Raw genomic sequence first — 19,834 nt, 5'->3', positions numbered from 1 at the left:
CCCCAATGCCCCCAGCCCCCACAAGCAGTGAGCGTTGTGTGTGTCTTGTTGTACCGTGTTTGGTAGAATCATCATCAGTATTTTGGGGAGGACCTTTCCTGTTGCTTAAATCCTGTTCTTCATCATTCTCTAGATATTTTTCTAGAGTTCCCCAAGAATGGAAGGGTTTTTTGGGGAAAAATGAATTTCAATAATTCCCTATGGTTTATTTTCTTCATAAGGGGATGTTTTTAAAATAAATACTTGAGATATGTGGGTGTTTTATTTGTTTTATTTCTAGTTTGTTATAGACAATGTGAATATGGTTGCATACATACACAAAAAGAACTTTTTTTGTCTATAAAATATAATAAAAGATATTATAGTTTGTACTACAATCTTAAATTACTATAACATTGCAGTTCAGCAACGCTGCTTAAACAGCACACTTCAACATGACTTTATTCTTTTTTTTCTGCTGTAAAATTTCAGGAAAATATACTAAACCATTTTGAATTCAGACAGAACAGTATTTGCTCAACAGAAAGTGGTTTAATTAAGGTAGCTAACTAGCTCTGTAGACAACTATATGTATGCGTGGTTCAAACATGAAGTAACTAAGCAATGCATTCTGGGCTTTACTTCCCACTTCATTGTTTGAATCATTACTGGAACAGGTTATTGTCTGTTGTAAATTGCTGTAACTTCTTTGGTTCTCATGCAATAACACCAATTTATATCAGATGAGAAGAGCTAGATTCTGCTCATCGAATTATATGCAGCTTGCATTACTTTAAAATCCATTGCATTCTTACAGTGCTATTGAAACTTTGCATGGCTACCTTTATAAAAAATTTCCAGAAATGTGGGGTGTACAAAAAGGCCCCCAAAAACTTGCACACATCTGTTTTAGATAGGCAAAGGCAGAAATGTTTTCGGGATTATGAGAAACCCTTTGTTAGCATGTTAATCTTGTTAGTGTACAATCAAATCTGAGGTAACGTCAAGAAAAACTTGGGGAATGTGCCTGAACTATCCTTCCAGTTAAGTTTCCCAGTTATTGGCCAGAAAATTTCTGGATTTTTCCTTGTACAGCAAACTGAGTCACCTAGAAACAGATTTTGACACCTAATGATCCATATTACTGTTTACTATTCCTAAAGAGATCTGGAGTTCAAGTTCTTTAAGCACTGAATTAAAAATATTTTACTAATAACTGTAATTTTCTGTTATGTGCAATTTCCAAGTTACACTATAAATTAGTCAGTGAAAGTATGCAATTTGCAAAGCTTAGTCAACTGATAAAGTCATTTAATGACTGACTGATATCCAGGTAAATAACTGGAGCTAACTCGCCATATAATCACAGTATATCTACAAGACCTTACCCATATCACAGATGCTTTTAGCACTTAAACTTTTTTACAAAATTTGCTTTCAAATAGCATGTAACCTAAGTGATACAGAGAAACTCAGAACGGTCAAGATTTTTGTCCTGAGGTCTAAGTGCATAGAACATTGCATTTTAAATTTAAAATTAAACATATTTTAAAAGATGGTATTTTTAGAAAACTTCCGAACATAGTTTGAGAACAAGAGGCTAGTATATGCAATATGAATAAGAATTCCTAATTTGGGTCTATAGCTGCACTAAAAACCAGTTTGAAATAAATGCAACTCAGTTAAATATAAACATTGTTCAAAATGAACCTCAGCTTTCTAGAAGGAGTTGCTTAGTCGTACAAAGACTATAAGATACTGAGGACCTGACCTCAGAGGAGGCCCATGAAGCTCTGCTGTTCTGGAGGAAGCTGCCTACACAGCACCACTTGTAGGATAAAATGTGACTCAATACTGTACATCCTCACTCTTCTGTTCTTAGACATGGAGCTTATTCTTTCTCTTTATAAAACCTTTGATGCATGCCATGAAGCACAAAGTTTCACAGTAGGAGAAGCAGCTTACAAAAGCAAGCACTTCCAGTCTAAGGAGGGCTTGCAAAGCAATATCCTACCACTGTGAAAATGAGCAGTATATGGTCTGGTCTTTGTGAGACAAAGACCATTAGCAGAAAAGTCCCTTTATTTTTCTCTTTTCATTTGGGAAGAATAACTGTAGTTTGCACTGCCTTACATACTCCATAGTGGAAGGACTGTGTCGGCTCTGTGAACATGCATTATGGAGGAGCTCTTGTTCTCTCCTGCCCATAGCAGGAAAACGGGGCTTAGTTTAGTCTTAGACATAAACCACAATTAGAACAACAAATCCTAACTCTATAAATCATCAGGATGTGTTTCAAACACTGAGCCTGCCCAAGTGATTGTAAGTAATGGGAAAGTACAGATCTGAAACCAGATAACACAGCCTAGTGTCTTTCCTGATGTGAATCTCCTCATGACAACCTTTTCTACTCAGCCACTCCCCATCAGGATCTTTTACGTAATTTCCTAACACCTTCTGCATTATGCAGATTTTATAACATCACATACATGTCATCATTCATTAAAATCTGGAAGCCAGCAATAGAAGCTATAGTGTTGGATGTTGGCATCAGGCAGGCAATCTGAGCTGCTTTGGGGTCATCATTTTCAGCTGCTCCTGAAAAAGTAAAGATTTTTTCCCGAGGCCCCTGTTTGTCACTGTTCTTCTCATCTTCTTGCTCGCTTTCTGCCTCAATGATGCACTCTTGCTCTTTATATTCTAGCTTGGTTTGCACCACTGCATGATCAGTTTTGTCTATCCATTCCTAGGAAAATGAAAATGTTAATGTTGGCAGGGACTGAGATATCAATCAAAAGAAACCTGGTTGTACAGACGCTGATTTTCCTTTAGTAATGGCATCTTTCCAGGATAAGCCACAATGGAGAAGATGAAAAGGAAGCAATAGAGACAAGCAGGACATAAGATAGCAGGACGGAAGAAAGGTAGCATGGCAGAAAAACACACAGGATTCCACAAATGCATACAAACTCCTACTTATTATTGAGACCACATTAAATACATCTTTGTATTTAATCAAGGCCTTTAGAAAAGCTTGGATGTGTAAAATACCTGGTGTTCCCTCCTTGATAGACTCATGCCTTTTTTGACCCAAGCCCTGACTTAATCTAAATTGAGACTAAGTTTACATGGAGATTTAGGCAACACAACATTTCTGTATTAAAGCTTCAGTATTAATTTGCATTTCTATCTTTCTTCTTCAGTTTTAGTTTAAAGCTATCTTGCATATAGAAAGTTTTCAGTTTGTCACTGAAACATTATTACTGCTCTTTGATATTGTCATTGGGTTTGAAAATGTAAATATTTGACCCGTCTCCACTCAGAGGAAACTTAGTAGTAATTAAGATAAAGACAGACCAATTAATACAGAAAAATACATCCCATATGTGATGTCAGGGACTCAAGAAGCAGTAAGAAAACAAAAGCAAAAACTGTGGTCTATTAACTTGACAGCCATTTCACGTCTGAAGGTTTAGCGACCATACCCCTCTGTGGCTAAGAGAGGATGCTTCCTACTGTGACTGATGCCTCCAAAGGCATGAGTGCCATCGCTGGCTCAGCACTGTCTCACAGCACTTCACAAACATAAAGGGCAAGACCAGGCTGAAGCAAGCTCCCTGAGCTGTCGTGTGCAGGAGTGGATGAAACACCACAATGGCATCTCACTGGACCCTTAAATTCTTCTCCAGTAATTTCTTTGTCTCTTTCTATAGCAAGTGTGTTTTCACAGTGCCAAAGCAGCATTACACTGATTGTATGAGCTCTGGTATTTGCTCTGTGGATCCTCTTGGTGATGTTGCATAAGGGGAAGAGCTTTTCGCTTGGATCAGAAAGTGCTTGTGGTAATGTCTGTGCAGAGTAAGTATCAGTAGGTACCTTCAAATTATTCTAAACACTGCAGAGTTTACAGCCTTGCTAGGAAGGGAAAGTTTACCTGGAAGTTTCCGTTATGCTCATTGAAGAGATCAGCAAACATGTATTTTGGATCTGGGATAGCAGGCATGACTGACTTCTGAAGCCTGCAAAGAGGAAACAAAAATACAAATCGGTGTTTTGTTATAGTGTAGTCATTCATACAAAAATCTACTTCAGCACCATTCTGTAGCCACTAATATATTTTACATTACAGTACTCTAGGCTAGATTTCTTTTAAATGTGTTCTAAATTCAAAAAGCAGTTATAACAGCATGACAATGTCATCAGGCTAAGAGTGATTTTTCTGCTGGATTTTCAACCAACCTCATCCTAGTAAAATCTGGACTCTCTACAAACTTCCAGATAGTCAGCAAGTGCCATTCAGCTCCACGCAGTAGTCAGAGTTTTACATTCCCTGGCCACATTCCCCTAGACAGGTGTGCAGAAACCAGCTGTGTTGGCTGATTTAGTGAACACAAATGTAAACTTGAAATACAGAAGTATAGGAGAAAAACCTCAACTTATGATTGAAAAAGGTTATCAGAATCACATATACTTTCAGCTCTGAAAATACTGCATTTTTGGCTTTTTTTTTCCTACCAAAAAAGCCAAAATTTGGGGCCTTTGCAGGTTTTTTTTGTTTGTTGGTCGTTTGTGTTTTTTTTAAATTGCAGATTCTAAACATGAACACTCGTTCAATTGCAAATCCAAATATTGATATAGTCTTATTAAAGTTGAATGCACTTAAGCTTAATTCAGCCTACTGCAAACAGAGTCTGATGAAAGTTGCACAAAAGAATGCCAGTGCAGAAGAAATAACCAAAATAATTGGTTTCTCAGGATTTAACTAGATTTCTGAAAAAGAGAAGAATTTAAGTGGAAGAGATAGAATTTTATCCTGAAACATTGCCTTTTACCAGAATTGTTCTGGTTTTGAAAATTAAAGGCCTTGGTGTTTGGAAGGCCAGAATGCATTATCCCTCAAATAGTAATTAAGCTACTAACTTCTACATCTTCATGATGACTTCATTTATCAGATAAGAATTTTGAGTGCTAAGAGACTTGATCCTGAATGATAGCTCTGTTTTCATGACATGGTTATTTAGTAGTCACCAATAAAATCATATTTACCTCTGCCATTTACACAGAAGAATCAAGAAGGTAAGTATCACTAGAAGTACTGCCAGCAAACAACTTAAAACAATTACTGTGTTTGACTGAGATTTTATACCATCATCACATGAATCTAGGAATAATCACAAAAAAAGTATGTGAAAAAAATATTTTTTGCTTTAACAGTAAATATTCCTAATCATGCTAGAACATTGGTTTTCTTAAAAACAAACCAAACCAAACCAAACCAGAAAATTTTTAAGAACAAACAAGACAAGTTCAATTGAAACTGAAAAGAAAAGCCATCCTTCCCCAAACCTTGCAACAAAAGAAAATTGTGCTTTTATTTATCTAAATTGACCTGGTAAGGAGCGGGCTTACAGGCAAAGAGTAGAGGTGTTATGAGTGAATCGAGTATTTCTTCTCATCTTCATCACATTGCATTGACAGTGATACAGCAACTTCATGCTAAGATCTATATCATGTGCACCTACTTACAATCACCAAAGCTGCAAGTGCAATTTTACATGTGGCCTAAATGTCTTATTTCCCAAGATAAAAAACCAACCAAACAAACAAACAAAGAAACAACATGTCCCCCACCGCAGCAAACAAAAAGCCAGCAAACCACAAGTGTTGATAACCAGAAAGGAACTAGTGGCAGGATATCATCTAACACACAGGTATATAAAACTAATGTATTTGTGCACTTTTGAGCATTCTCAGTGTTTTTCCTGCAGCTTTTGTAATGCCATCTCAAAACTCTACCTCCTACTACTGACCTCCTGCTCTCCACATAAATACTATAAAAACTAAATGATTATTCATTCAGCCTGTCCAGCCTGTTCCACCTGCCTGCCTTGTTCAGCTTGCCAGAAAGCCACAAGAAAAATTGTGATCCCCAAGTAAGGTATTCAGAGTCTATGAAAACTCTTGAGCACGGCGTTGTTCATGGCTTCCTCTGATGTTAGATTTGGAGTCAATAATAACTCATTAAAGTCCTGAAGTGAAGTGCTTGCCCCAGTGAAGGGGCTGTGCAAATGTCACTTCTGATCCAGGGGCACCCAGAGCGACTGAACCATTAGCCTGTCTCGTCTGTGCTTTCCGTCCTTGCAGTTACCTGCTGGCAGCCTCTGGCCAAATGGTCCCGGCAGGGCTGTTACGTGCTCACCTCTCAGAGGTGCACAGGGAGACGTTGTCCTCTGTGTTTTCTTAAGACATTTCCCAGCCACACCTGAGGACATGCTTGCAGGCTCACAATTTGCATGGTGGAGGAGGCTTCCCTGAAGGTCAGCACTGTGGCAACTACTAGTGCACAGGCTACACATACCTACACTCCAGGATTTCATCCCAGCTTTGTGTAAACAGATTTTCTTCAGGTGAGCTAATAGCCCATTGCATTTTAGAGAACTCAGATCTGGGTACACTGGTGTCCTGGTTTCAGCTGGGATAGAGTTAATTGTCTTCCTAGTAGCTGGTACGATGCTATGTTTTGAGTTCAGTATGCGAAGAATGTTGATAATGCTGATGTTTTCAGTTCTTGCTAAGTAGTGTTTGGTCTAAAGTCAAGGATTTTTCAGCTTCTCATGCCCAGCCAGCGAGAAAGCTGGAGGGGCACAAGAAGTTGGCACAGGACACAGCCAGGGCACCTGACCCAAACTGGCCAACGGGGTATTCCATACCATGTGACGTCACACCTAGTATAGAAACTGGGGGGGGTGCAGGCGGGGGATCGCAGCTCGGGGATTAACTGGCTGTTGATCGGCGGGTGGTGAGCAATTACACTGTGCATCATTTGTACATTCCAATCCTTTTATTATTACTGTTGTCATTTTATTAGCGTTATTATTATCATTATTAGTTTCTTCTTTTCTGTTCTGTTAAACCGTTCTTATCTCAACCCACGGGTTTTGCTTCTTTTCCCGATTTTCTCCCCCATCCCACTGGGTGGGGGGGAGTGAGTGAGCGGCTGCGTGGTGTTTAGTTGCTGGCTGGGGTTAAACCACGACAACTGGACATCTGGGTGTCTCATAGTTCTGATAAAGCCTAGTGGGTGGCATTTTGTGCTTAGCTGATATGACACGAATGTGTTGGGATGGTGTTCGGTCTTTTCTTTACTACAGCAAATCTGTTTTTTGTTTTTGATAACCAGTAGAAATGCTGTTTCCTTCAAAGATCTAATTGAAGTCAATCATACTCAGTTGAATATGTCTGTCTGGTGGGAAAGCAGTGCCAACATTGCCTTTGCTTCCCTTTCATGTCTTTTCTCCCATCCTCCCTGTTTTGATCAATCCAGCATATATGAGCATCAGACTGCTATGACCTCTGGTCCTGTAGTTCAACTGGATTTACTTTCAAAACAAACTGCCTTCAAAAATGAGGCATCAAGGATTTTCTTAGGCTTCAGGTTTGATGTCCACATCATCATATGTGGACACCTGCCCCTCACCCACCCCGCTATGCATCACATCACTGTCATTGGTGGACCCTAGATGCTATTGTAACACAACTAATAAGGACACCCTTAACTTTGCTGATTATTGCATAAATAGATAGTGTTATGGGCCATCAGGAACATGGGCAATTAGATACCCACATGAACTTTCTTTGATAGCAGAATATGGAGCACAACAGTGCAACATTAATTTGCTGCATAATCCCAGCCTCTTTTGCAGTCACCCCTTCCCCATTTGTACTTAGCCAATATATGAATGTAGCAGAGCTGTTACCTAATAATGTGCCATTCATCCAAAATGTTTCTGCTTCCCAGTCACTGCTGTAATTAACTACGTTGCAGTAGGGTACTAGCCTCTTCAGTCTGACCCGGAAAGAATAGCATTTCCTTGGATCAAAGCCTTGCTCTCCAACACTGCAACACTTAGAAGTTCTGGACTGAGAAGGAAGGCGTATCATCGTTAATCGTGTTTTTCAAGACAGTGCTTTAGAATGCTACATTCGGTCATGGTCAGAACTAGGACAAGGGATAGGCCAACCCAAAACCTCAGAACTGAATTTTAACTTCTCTGAGTTTCAAGGAATTCTGTTTCTTGACTGAGAATCACTATTCATATCTATTCCTCATTGTCTGATATTGAGTTGAAGGTGATAACAATCATTACATAGTGCAGTATGTTACAGTTGCATATTTACAGTGTGCAAAGACACTTTGATCCACAAATATTTACAAATTCTTTTTGAGACTGGAAAGGTTTAAGTCAATGAATTAATATTTAGAAATACTTAGCTAACTTTAGAATAAATAAAAATCCTGTTTCATCTGTTTTCTTTCATTCTATTTCATGGTTTTTTCTCCCTTTTTCTCTCTTCTTTTCTCTACTCTGCTTTCGGCTTTTATCTTCCAAAACTATTCTATTCTGAATGCATGACCTTTCCCTTAGGTTGTCCTCAGCTCTTTGGGTAGCAACTAGATATAACTCAAAAAGCAAATGATTTCTGGCATGGCAGGGATCCAGGATCCTAAAAATCTGCTTTCTGCTACCAGCTATATTTGAAACCATAGGATGGGAGAACAATTTGAAAACAACTCTATTTTACATTCTATGGAGATGTTACTTCCAGCTCCTTCCAATGTTAATTAAAAATGTCATGTCCAACTCACTTGCCACTCTTTGTCAAACTTGCTTTTGTATTGAAGCTCAAGTCTCAAGCACTTCACAGCTCCCTCTGGTTTATTACAGCTTACAGTAACGGTGTCCTCTTTCCAGAAGAAGGTCACATTTTCTGGTCGATTGGGCTTTACTAAGAAGAAGAGAAACAAATTATGCTATAGTCTCTTGAAGTACTTTGCAGTTAAAATTATTGTTATCCATTCCTTGTCTCAATGTTTCTCTATAAGGTGGGCTTTCTTCTTGGAGGACGCACTTCTGTAGCTAACCTCCCTATTAAACATCAAAATGGAGCTTGACACCACAACACTGCTCACCATTTGAGGTGCCACATTCAAAGGTAGGTACTATCTCATGTCAGGAACCTATTGCGAGTACTTAAGGAAAGACTCTAGTCTCCTCATACTCCCTGCAATCAAGAGAAAGAAAGAGGCTTCTTTGTTGGAAAGGGACTGACAAATTCAGTACTATAAAATCTACAAGACACACTTGTGCAGCTGCTGGAGGCTATGTGGAATATGGTGGGGCATCTGCAAAAAGCACTGGGTGCCTATCTGTGCACAACTGAATCTACCCCTCACTGTATTTTTTTCAGATAATTCTGTGTTGTATATTTTCTGCATGATTTTTATCAGAGAAAATCCCTCCACTTTAAATGCTGTAACCATGTGAAATTTCAGAAGATTTTTATAAACTAATCATCTCACACTAGATGTGAAATATTTATTTGGGGGCAGGAGAGATTTAGTAAAAACCAAAATATCATCTCTCTACTAGTAGGAGGATGTCTCTTTTACGCTGTCAGACTGTAGCAGAGCCACTCAACTAATTTCTATTGACATCTGATGATGGGTTTATGACAGCCTCTTTGATAAGTAGTTTGCTGCCTTGCATCCCATGGAAAATGGCAAAAGAACAGAAGGTTGAAAATATGAGAAAGATCACACAGCCAGCACTAAGACAAGAAACTATCAACTTTTATTCGTTGTCCTGATATGAATACTGAGCAGGCCTTCACTAGACTAAGCACACCCATATATTTTAGTATTTTCATTCTGATTTTGAAACTGTGGTTTGGGACAAATCTGACTGCCCCATGTAATCTCACTTAGCTGCAGCTGCACACAGGCCTGTGTAACTACTGATGACAGCAAGGGATGACAATCAACATGAAATAACTACGGTTTGGTTTTGGCACACACACTAATAACATTTTATACACCAATATAACTGATTTCTTCTCAAACTAAGGACAACTATAAAATCAGTGAAGACACTAGGACTACCAAAGCAGTTGCGATTTTACATACTTACTAAAAAAATCAGATTTTAGGCTTTTAGAAAAAAGCTCTTCACTTCCATTGCTGTTCCTGATAGAGATGGCAAGGGTGGGTCCTTCTGTCTTAAAAAGACATCCAGAATTATAATCTTGATCCAATAAATAGGTGGGACATGGCTTCCAAACTTTGTGCTTGCCTTCATCAAATCTATAAATGAAGTAATATTGGTGAATGGAACACTCTTACCAGTTAACACAAGTGAATTCCTTTTTATTACTGTTCTTTCTTTCTTTTTCCTTTCTTTCTTTCTTTTTTTTTTTTTTTTTTTTTTCTCTTTCAAATGCTCCTACCAAGGGAAGTCTGTGTACGGAATTTCTCGAAGCAGAAAATTTCATAATAGTGTGAGGGGATTCATTACTTAAACCTCATTGACTTTCCAGCCCTGGGTTTTGATGCTGTCTGTAATTATCAAGTTTCCTTCATGATGTTGTTGTTTTCTAATAAAAGAATGACTTGCTCAAACAGATGTTTTCATGAACCTGTTTCCAAGATTGTACTGCTAAAAGTTCTTTCACATACACCACCCAGAAAGAAAAGGGAAGATCAAGTGGTATGACTGTCTTTAACCAAAACATTAAACTTCTGTTAGTAAAGAATGATGTCAGTTAACAAGGAAAATATAAACGCATATGTGGAAAAAACACTTTCAATAGCGTAATTAGCATTAGCATTGAGCACAACGACAGAAGAGGGACAAATCTTTCATATGTCTGTTGTGACTGACTATTCAGCAGGCTTATTGATTTGTACACTTCTGTAGCAGGTTGTGAATATAAACAGGTTTCATGCTGGATGATTAACAAATGTTAAAAGCATTTTCAGGCACAGTTCACAGAAGACTCAAATGGACTTAGATATTTCAGCCTCCCAGAGTAAATCCTTTAAGAAGACAAGGCATTGTCAATACTCACGTATAAGAAAATGACACATTCTCGCCAGGAAATAGTTCTCTTGCTGCCCATGTGATCTGCATCTTCTCATTATTGAAATTGATTATTGTGGTCCTGATCACATCTTTCGAACCTGCTCAGAACATTGTCACAGAATATGATTTCAGCAGTGAGTATGGAAATCATCCCTTGAAATTGATAGGCAATTAGTATTTCAAAGATATGTATGCAATAGAGTCAGACGGTCATAAAATAAAAAGACATAAGAATATCTAAAATGCAAGGAAACAGAGTAAAATAACCTAGAGAGGTTGAAATTAGAATTTCAAAATAGCAAAATGAGAAGCATGCACAGTAACACCAGAGAGCACCCCACGGTCCCTGGGCCAAAAGGTATAGACTGGTTCACATGTATGCAATGTATAGGGCCTATACCTTGAGGCTAACTTTCCCCCATAATACCTGCTAAGGTTTTCTTGCTAAGGAAAACTGTTTGGGAGCTAATGCCACATGCAGCCTGTGTATAAACTGTCAAATGTTTACTGTAAGAAACAAGGGACTAACACCACAGGTCGAGACCAGGTCAAGACCCAGGGGAACCCAGAGCAGATCAGCACAAGTAGGTGTACTGCATATTTAATCTATGTGGTTCTGGCCAATTCCACCTTACAGACAAGCAAGATCATTTAATGTCCTCTGACTGCACACAGGTATTATTTCCTCTCCTGACCTTCTCCTTGTTATAGCTCTTGCTAGGGACACAGGTTTTTTAATTCTGTGTCCATCAAGATTCCAATCAGTGAAGATAAATCTGTCATTGAAAAATGGAGAAATTAAGAAGGCAGAAGGATTAGAAATCTATTTTATATCAAGGAGAGGGACGAATTATTTATTTTACATTCTGTAAGATGAGAAATTATATTTACTTGAACAAACAAAAAGGAAGAAAATGTATCTTGAATGTCAGCAAGAAACCACTTGAGGGTAAAATTTGCAGACTGCTGTCCCCAGACGTGAAGTGTCTACCACTGAAAACTTTTGCTGGAATATTCCTGCCTAGCAGGAGAATAGAGGATTTTAGCTTTGATTGCTTTCTACATTTTATGCCACTCTGGATGTTTGAAAGGGTTTAAAGTGGAAAAATTTTAAAACATTTCTTATGAGCTCTTTATCACACACAGGGATCCGGAGTATTCATGGGAATCAGGCCTAACTACTCAAGGTTGCTATCTTTTGCTCCGTAAACAACACTAAGAATATGAGAAAGGCACGTGGGTTCAAGTACCTGTTTTGCCTATTTTCATGGCTATATCTCAGCGTCTAGGCGTTCCATGACTTCTGTAATTAGAGTTAGTCACAACATTTTTATATAGGTGTAATTGTGTTGTAACATCTTGTTTTGTCAAAATCATTCAAGAGAGAGTAATGACAGAAATCCAAGAGATGCTGGGTAGATGCAGGTCCCTGCTATGTGATTCATGGAGCTCTGGTAAAAAAAATATTCTGTTCTTACTCAAGAGAAAGACTTGAAACTAACGCCTCCATCTCCTAACTAATGCCTGCAGGCTTGTTCTGTACTGTTTCCGCAAACTGAAAATCTCATGTGTTTTTCTGAAGAATAGAGAAGTCAGTACTATTAAAAGCTGAAGCAAAAACAGAACTTCAAAACCTCAAAAGCTATCATAAAATGGAATTTATCGAGCAAGTTCAACCTCTGTTACAAGAGACTACCTAGGCCTTGTTTCTTATCTCCTCAAGCCCTTTGTAAGTCCCCTCAGCAGGTCTAAGAGATGATCTTGTCTTTAACTAAAGCCACTAAGAAATATGATGGCAAAGTGCCTAACAGTGGACTCTTGGGCTGCAATTGCACTGACACATTTGAATTTTTATGGACTAAATTCTAGCTTGGCTGGGCTGTGCAGTATATAGAGTTATGCTTAGTGTAACTGAAATCCATATGACTACTTGGACTTAGATTTTCTATAAAGATAGTTAAATGTATGTTTAATGCATATTTGAGTGTATAACTACATGTTCTCCATCTTTAAACAAAAATTAACATTATAAAAAAGAACATAAACATTAGTGAATGGAGAATACTGTACTGTCCTGAGATTGTTTTATGAGTGTAGAATGTATCCTTTCAATTCCCTGTAGAAGCAACAAAATAGGTACTACTTTCCACTTTTTGATAATTAGTCTGATTGCAGATATTATTGCTTTGAGGAAGAACTGCTAATGTCCACGCTTCAATTATGAAAATAAAAACAGGAGGAGCACTTGCTTTCTTAATCACTTATTTTCAAGCATAATTTATTTCAAAATTAATTTACGATGCTGCTTCTATGTGCACAATAGTTTGACACAATGACAGATGGCAAAATGTTGTTTGAAGGGCATGTTTTTGAATCAAGTTTTAAGTCAAACATGAACAAAATTCTTCAGTTTAACCTCAGAAGGTGGCTTAACATCTCTGCAAAGAGCTGTGCACACACATCTTCCTGCGCTTGACAAAGAGATTTCAAATAGGCTATGCGCTAAGCAGAGAGGCATGCAATCTCACCAGTAGGACATAACAAAGAGCGGGTATTTGACAGTCCTATCCTGGGTGCAGCCAAATAATGCAGGCTGTGCCAGGACCCTTACCAGACGCAGGGTGCCAGCTCAAAACCCTCACTTGGACTTGGGCACCTGGGCAGCCCCACTGAAAAATGCAACAGTGATTTTTTCCATTATTTGGAGGGTGGGGTCAACACCCAGCGTTTATCCCATTGCTCTCCGGCTGTGAGGTTGCAGCAGTTGGCCCAGGATGCAAAAGATCTGCTTGCCTTGATTTCTACTGTTAAGCAAATGGTGTGGGCTGGGCTGATGTATGAGACTGGTCTCAGGTTGCTCAGTACTGTAGAGCTGCTAGTATCCAAAGTCTAAAGGGAATTGTAAAGCAAAAAGGTAACTTTTCACCAGTAAAGTAGGTGCTAGCAGATATCAAATGATCGGTAAAGGTTTCGGGGGAACTTAAAGAATTTGCTATGAAAAATGGCTCTAATCGCTCTGAGGTGTTCAGTCAATTTGGTCACAAGGGCTGCACAGGTATAGAAAAAAGGAAGGAAGAGGAAAAAGGGACTTTATAATATACATAGGCAACACCATTAAAAGAAGAGAAGAAAGGAGAGGAAAAGCTTGTTTTACATACCTCCAAGAGGAAAACACTGCAATGTTATGAGTTTTATCCCTCCAAGTTCAGAGTGGTAAAATAATATTGTACTGCTTAGTATTTCTGAATGAATTTTCTCTTACTGGGCAGTATAAATCACTTTTTTTTTTTTTTTACATATGTTTAGAGGGAAATTGGTGGAAATAACACAGATAGCACTGGTTCATTAATTGTGAGAGAGAGCACACAGAATTTGCTCATGTAAATTTTTTGTATACACCTCAGAAAAAGTATGGTGCCAATATTTAGATTGACCTTGCCTCTCAAATAGGTGTTGTGTGCTTGGGAAGTTCCTTGAACCTGTGACTATGTATCCCACAACCCTGACACTGCCAGTAGAGAAATAAAATTTGTTCAATCTCTTCAAACTCACAGTGGGTTAGTCAAGGCGTGGTTGGCTCCAGAGATGGACAATAAGGAAACCAGAGGGACCACACAGGATTTCCACACACTAAAGAATGAACACTAAGTAAAACCTGGGGGTCTGATCTGACTGGCCTGTTGGAAGGCAACAAAATTCACCAATTCATTCTGAACCTTGGACAACACTCATCAGTCTCTATTTTTCAGTTATATTATGATAGTTCTATACTACTTATTAGAGGCTGCAATTTAGAGATGCACACTAAATCTTGGGTTTGGCAATGCATATTTTTTTGGATGACAAAGAAGAATATCAGTTTGGCTCCAGTCCTGCAGTGATTTATCAATGGACTTAACTTTGCACACTCTGAGTAGTCCACTTGACTTCAGCAGGATTACTCAGAGCACATCAACTTAACACATATAAATCTTTCTAGGATCAGAACCTTTTTCTGAAAAAAACCCTACATATTATGAATTGAAACTCTGGGACTTTAAGATTTAAATATAAACTCCAGCAACTGCAGTTATTTATGTACTAAAATGGAAGGTAATACATTATTAAATACTTTAACAATAAATAGAACAATTTAATAGAAATGGAACAGAAATTGCAATAAACTATCTGGTGATATATACATATTATTTCCTGTGCTCTAGTTTTTAAGAACTTCATGAGAAATCAGTCTTAACATAATTAACTATCTCTGTAGGACAGAAAAGGCTTTAGCAATCTTTTACTATTAAAGACTGTGTTTCTAGAGCTCTAGTCAGCATAGGTTTCTACAGTGCTTTCTAGTGTCATCAGTTTTGTAGCCTTTTTGAATGTAGTATCATTGTTTTGTGTAAATGTTCAGTAAACATTTGCGTGCATCTTTTCAAATTTTAGCATGTATATGTTACATAATTCACATTTCAACATGAAAACATGCATAGCCTAAGTGAGGTTTTTAAAGTTTGGATTACATTGACATCAAATCCTCTGAGGATATATACAGGTTATCTGAAATAAGGTATTTCCTTCTAATGATCTTTCCTTTGCCTTTAACTGAAGAGGTGTTTAGTTTCCTTTTTTTTTTTTTTTTTATTTTTGAAGGACCTAAACACCTATACTTCTGAAGGCAGAATCATTCATATCTTTTGTTAATGGAAAGAGATGGAGAGAAAGAGAATAGAGGGGACCATTTCTCTCTCTTTATGATGGAATTTTTATGAATCCACCTGTAACACCATGGATCTGTTCTCAGCTAATGTGCCAGCTCTTCCACAGCAATTGTGATTATTTAAAGCATTATTCTATTCATGACCCTAGAGGCACACAATAGACCAAAGTAACACATTTATCATTATTCTTTGTATTATGATAATGGGTAGATGGAAAGGTCAAAAATACTGTGAATAGGCAGTCCCTGGGCTAAAGGAGGGTGGCAGAAACTCTCTGTCTGAGGATGGCCTGCGGGTCTAGCTGGGTATGCAGTACGTTGCAGTGTTGTAGGACACATACCAGTACCCTGGAGCATAAGCTTCGGAGAGAATTAACCAAGTCTACCTCTTCAGTAAAACCAGAGGGAGACTGGTAGGGCTCCACACAAGACTTTAACCTCACAGACACTGCTGGGCACCTAGCTCTCGTCAGGACAGAGAAGTGTGGAAAATGCCACTATGGTGTGTGGAGAAAGTACATTTACAGGGGAAAAAAAAAGAAATTTCCTTGAGCAATAAATTATGCAGACACAACTATGAACAAAAATATGAGCAAGCACATTCCACCTCCAAGCCACTGTTCTGTTTATTACTGAGAAAAAATACTATTGAAGGGGAACATTGTAAAAAGGCTGAATGCCATGGAACAGATCAAAAAAGAGAAAAAGGAGTGTCAGAATGTCAATCTGCAAAGATAACAGAATGGAACATGCATGTACTGGAACAGTTGCAACCTCATTGAAACATAACAAAGAAGAAGAACCACTTTTGATTTCCTGACACTGATGAAACCTGATAAGTAACCACATGTTGAACTTCCACACTTTGCAGCACACTGTATAGAAACTACTGGAGAGCAAGACCCAGACCTGAGCCTACAGTCTTTAGTTAACCTTAATACTATTGATCTATGAGAACAGTTTCATTTCACTGATAGGAACACATGTAGGCGAAAGTGCAACTCCTTGCGCACAAGACTGCTGAATTGAATGCACAAGACAGAGACTGAATAGAAAACCTCTTTTCAAGAAAAGGAACAAGACAGCAAGAGAGAAGGTTTTTTATAGACATTTTGAGACAAGGCATAATCCTTACAGCATAATTCTTACAACCCATTAAACTGAGTGGGTTTTTTTCAGAAGATCGCCAACCATTGCTAGGCATCATAACACTTTGCATCAAATAAGCACCACAACGGCAATTTTCAACTTTTGTTCCACAGAGTCATGCCATCAGTACAGCATGGCTATAGGTGGTTGCTATCTCAGGATGGGGAAGAGTCATGTCCCTTCACAGGACAGCCAGGGACTGACGGGGGCAATTAACACCAGAGAATCAGGTGGTGATGCATTGCTGAAAATGGTACTTACTTACCGTACGTACTGCAGAACAAAGAGCTGATTTACAGGTTGGTAAGATGAGAGCATAACTTTAAAGTATTTCTTTCTCCTTATAAAAAAAATTACAGGGAACTTGCGATAAAGTGAAGAGTGAAGATTAGATTATCGGTCTATGTGTTGGGCATTATGCTTGATTTCTGTAATAATCCATTTATTTTTGGCAAGCTATAAGTAATGGCATTGCAGACAAACACATGAAATAGAGATGTTCTTATATTTAGCTAGCCAAATCACCAGTCTTTAATGTCTTTATTAATTTTGCTGTTTAATAGTATTTTTACCTTGATGTTTTCTCAGGCACAAGATATTGCTGGATATTTTCCCATTGTGTTCATTCTTCCAAAATACTAAGCACTGAAGTCTTACCTGGAATCTGTTTCATCCATCTTTGTTCAATGTGAAAGCTAGTCTTTTTTGGATGCAGTCTATTCTCTTATAACCTATGCCTTAGACAGTAAGTAGTCCTGCTTAAAGAACAGACACAAGCTTAGCAAGTTCTGCTTTGATTTTTAATTAGAAAACTTTCATAGAAATCTGTTATTATCATCATCATTATTGTTGTTTTTTTCTTAAGAATCCACTTTCATATCTGCTGGATATCAATTTCTGTTTAGTTGATTTTTTCACCAAAAAAAGTACTGAATACTGTAACACAGGAGGTATAGTACACACAGAAACATTGCTAACTAATATATCAATGTCTTCAATAAATAACTGGAGATTTGAACTTACCAGGAGATTGTGACTGAGAAGCCACCAGGTTGCCCAGTGTGAAGATCACTGAACACACTTGAAAGATGAGTCTCATTGTTGGAATGACACAACAGACTGTGAAGAGATGAGTCATTGTAATCTCTGGACTTTACTATTTGATCACTTTATACCAGAGGCTGGAGTGAACTGGAGGAAATGACTACAGGAAAAAAAGATTGACATATCTCTAGCTATAAACAAATCAGAAGTGCGGGACTTCAGAATGCACACCTTCTTCATACTATGTTAAAAAAAATAAAATTAACTTCTCAGAATATCCAAATGAGGACCAGGTAGCTGTGCATAGCTGTGACCACATCCTGTCATGGATGGACACTGACCTCCCAGTGCTCAGTGACCTGAAGCTAGGAGAGGTACAAACAGCCTGCCTCCCCACTTACAAATCAGGAACTGTTCCTGCTAGCAGATGTTTATACTTCCACGCCACATACCTGGTGCACCTCAGCTGGCTTGAGCCACTTCTGACCCCAAATCAGAGGCAGAAGTTGTGGGCCTTTTTGTGACAGAGACAGCTGAGCTGCTAGGGGTAGGGAAGCTATTACACGAGAGGTAGCACTAGGATGAATTTCCTCCTGTGTTACCTCGACACAGATATGCTGCTATAGCTTCCAAATACATCCATATACGTAACATTATATATATACAATATACTTATACCTTATATATCCATATACCTAAAATGATACATAGGAAGTGGGAAACAGAACAGTGTTTTGCCTGAGATGAAACATATTTTAGAAACAGCAGAACTTAAAATCTCATAATAATCGCAATTATCATCTCTAAAGAGACTATTATCTGTAGGTCTGCAGTAAACTGGGCTTAGGCTACATCCACATAGTAGTGCAGCAAGCAGGAGCAGTGAAACAGTGGGGTGAAGCAGTTGGTGCTGAGGACTCGAGCCACACAGTGTGCATGGGGACAGCGGGGAGTCTTCCCTAGACTAGCACCAATCCAGCCCCATGGGCCGAATGTCTGTTAGCAGTCAGAGTCTGCTAGATGCCCTCCAAGAGCACATCTTCCAGGCTAGGCTCACCTGAGAGGAACCCAGTGCTCCACTGTGTGAACAAAAGCATGGGGGTGATTGGGAGATTCACTTCACAAAGACGGTCCTAATGTGAACTGACAAATCAGTGTGGCCCTAGCCTGCTGCCCTTGTCCAACAAGAGCTTAGGAAGACAGCCCTGAGTGACAAAGCGCTCTCTTCTCTGGGCCTTCTGGCTGCTCCCTTCATGTTCTGGTAAAGGTTTACAGTTTACTTTTCTAGGGACATGTGAAACAGGCAAGCACACCGACTCCCTTCAAATCCAGTCTCTCCCTTCATTAAGCATCACACAAAACAAGGTGCTCCATGAAATCAGTAGGTAAAAATATAAATACTAGACCTCAATTCCTATCTCTGCTTCCTAGCTGGTCTCAAGTTTTTTCTGTGCTTGCATCAGAAAAAGTATAGGAACATTTTTCTCATGCGGGGGCATGCTTGGGTAGGTGAATGACTCAGTCATAATGGTTGTAAAGTGGCCTGGGCACACCCACAGTACTGCCTTCTGGAGACCTCATCCCCTAGACTACTTTTTGCCTCCAGTTTCTCAAGTAGGGAAAGTAGAAGTTTGTCTGCCGCACGTGGTACTAAGTAAGGAGCTGGATCATGGCTGGGAATATACCCAGAAGTGCTGCCACGATTTCTGTTTAGGCTTATTTTCAGTCCTCTCGGAGCTTTCCCTAACACATTCACTGTCCTTTTTAACCCAACAGTACTGTTTGTCAGATGAGATCCTTATCAACTATGTCACATCATCAAAGTCTCCAGCAGGGTGATGTGATACTAGTTTTGATCTGGCTATTCACTTTTCTTGGGTTGGCTACTTTCACTGGCTTACCCATTGCATGACCCAGGAAGACCTATATCTCAGTGACTCTTGGAAACCCCAGCATGACTGTCTGACACACATACAGTACTCTGTTAACCGTCTAGTCCATGCTTTGATCAAGTTCCTCCAGGGAGGCATTAATTCCT

General features: G+C 38.8%; 1 protein-coding gene across 1 annotated transcript; it reads right to left on the bottom strand.

Annotated features, from left to right (window-relative positions):
* Positions 1-726: 726 nt before the first annotated feature.
* Positions 727-17,893, bottom strand: CRLF2 (cytokine receptor like factor 2). The gene is made up of 8 exons (XM_052773669.1): positions 17,776-17,893; positions 10,885-10,996; positions 9,948-10,120; positions 8,627-8,766; positions 7,737-7,899; positions 5,026-5,140; positions 3,914-3,998; positions 727-2,725 (listed from the first exon to the last, which is right to left on the bottom strand). The coding sequence occupies exons 1-8, from the start codon at positions 17,888-17,890 to the stop codon at positions 2,453-2,455; spliced, it is 1,176 nt and encodes a 391-aa protein (XP_052629629.1). The 5' UTR covers positions 17,891-17,893; the 3' UTR covers positions 727-2,452.
* Positions 17,894-19,834: the final 1,941 nt, after the last annotated feature.

Source organism: Harpia harpyja, chromosome 22, assembly GCF_026419915.1.
Source record: "Harpia harpyja isolate bHarHar1 chromosome 22, bHarHar1 primary haplotype, whole genome shotgun sequence".
Classification (NCBI taxonomy): domain Eukaryota; kingdom Metazoa; phylum Chordata; class Aves; order Accipitriformes; family Accipitridae; genus Harpia; species Harpia harpyja.
The sequence above is the reverse complement of the archived record's forward strand: the minus strand, read 5'-3'. Positions and strand labels throughout refer to the sequence as shown.

Bases quoted from the DNA above. Each gene is read 5' to 3' on its own strand.
- CRLF2 (XM_052773669.1), bottom strand. From the start codon at position 17,890: ATGACTCATCTCTTCACAGTCTGTTGTGTCATTCCAACAATGAGACTC. The intron at 5,141-7,736 runs GTAACAGCTCTG...GATTATTCCTAG, and splicing joins GATGAATGGCACATTATTAG to ATTCATGTGATGATGGTATA. The intron at 2,726-3,913 runs GTAAACTTTCCC...TCATTTTCCTAG, and splicing joins AGCATAACGGAAACTTCCAG to GAATGGATAGACAAAACTGA.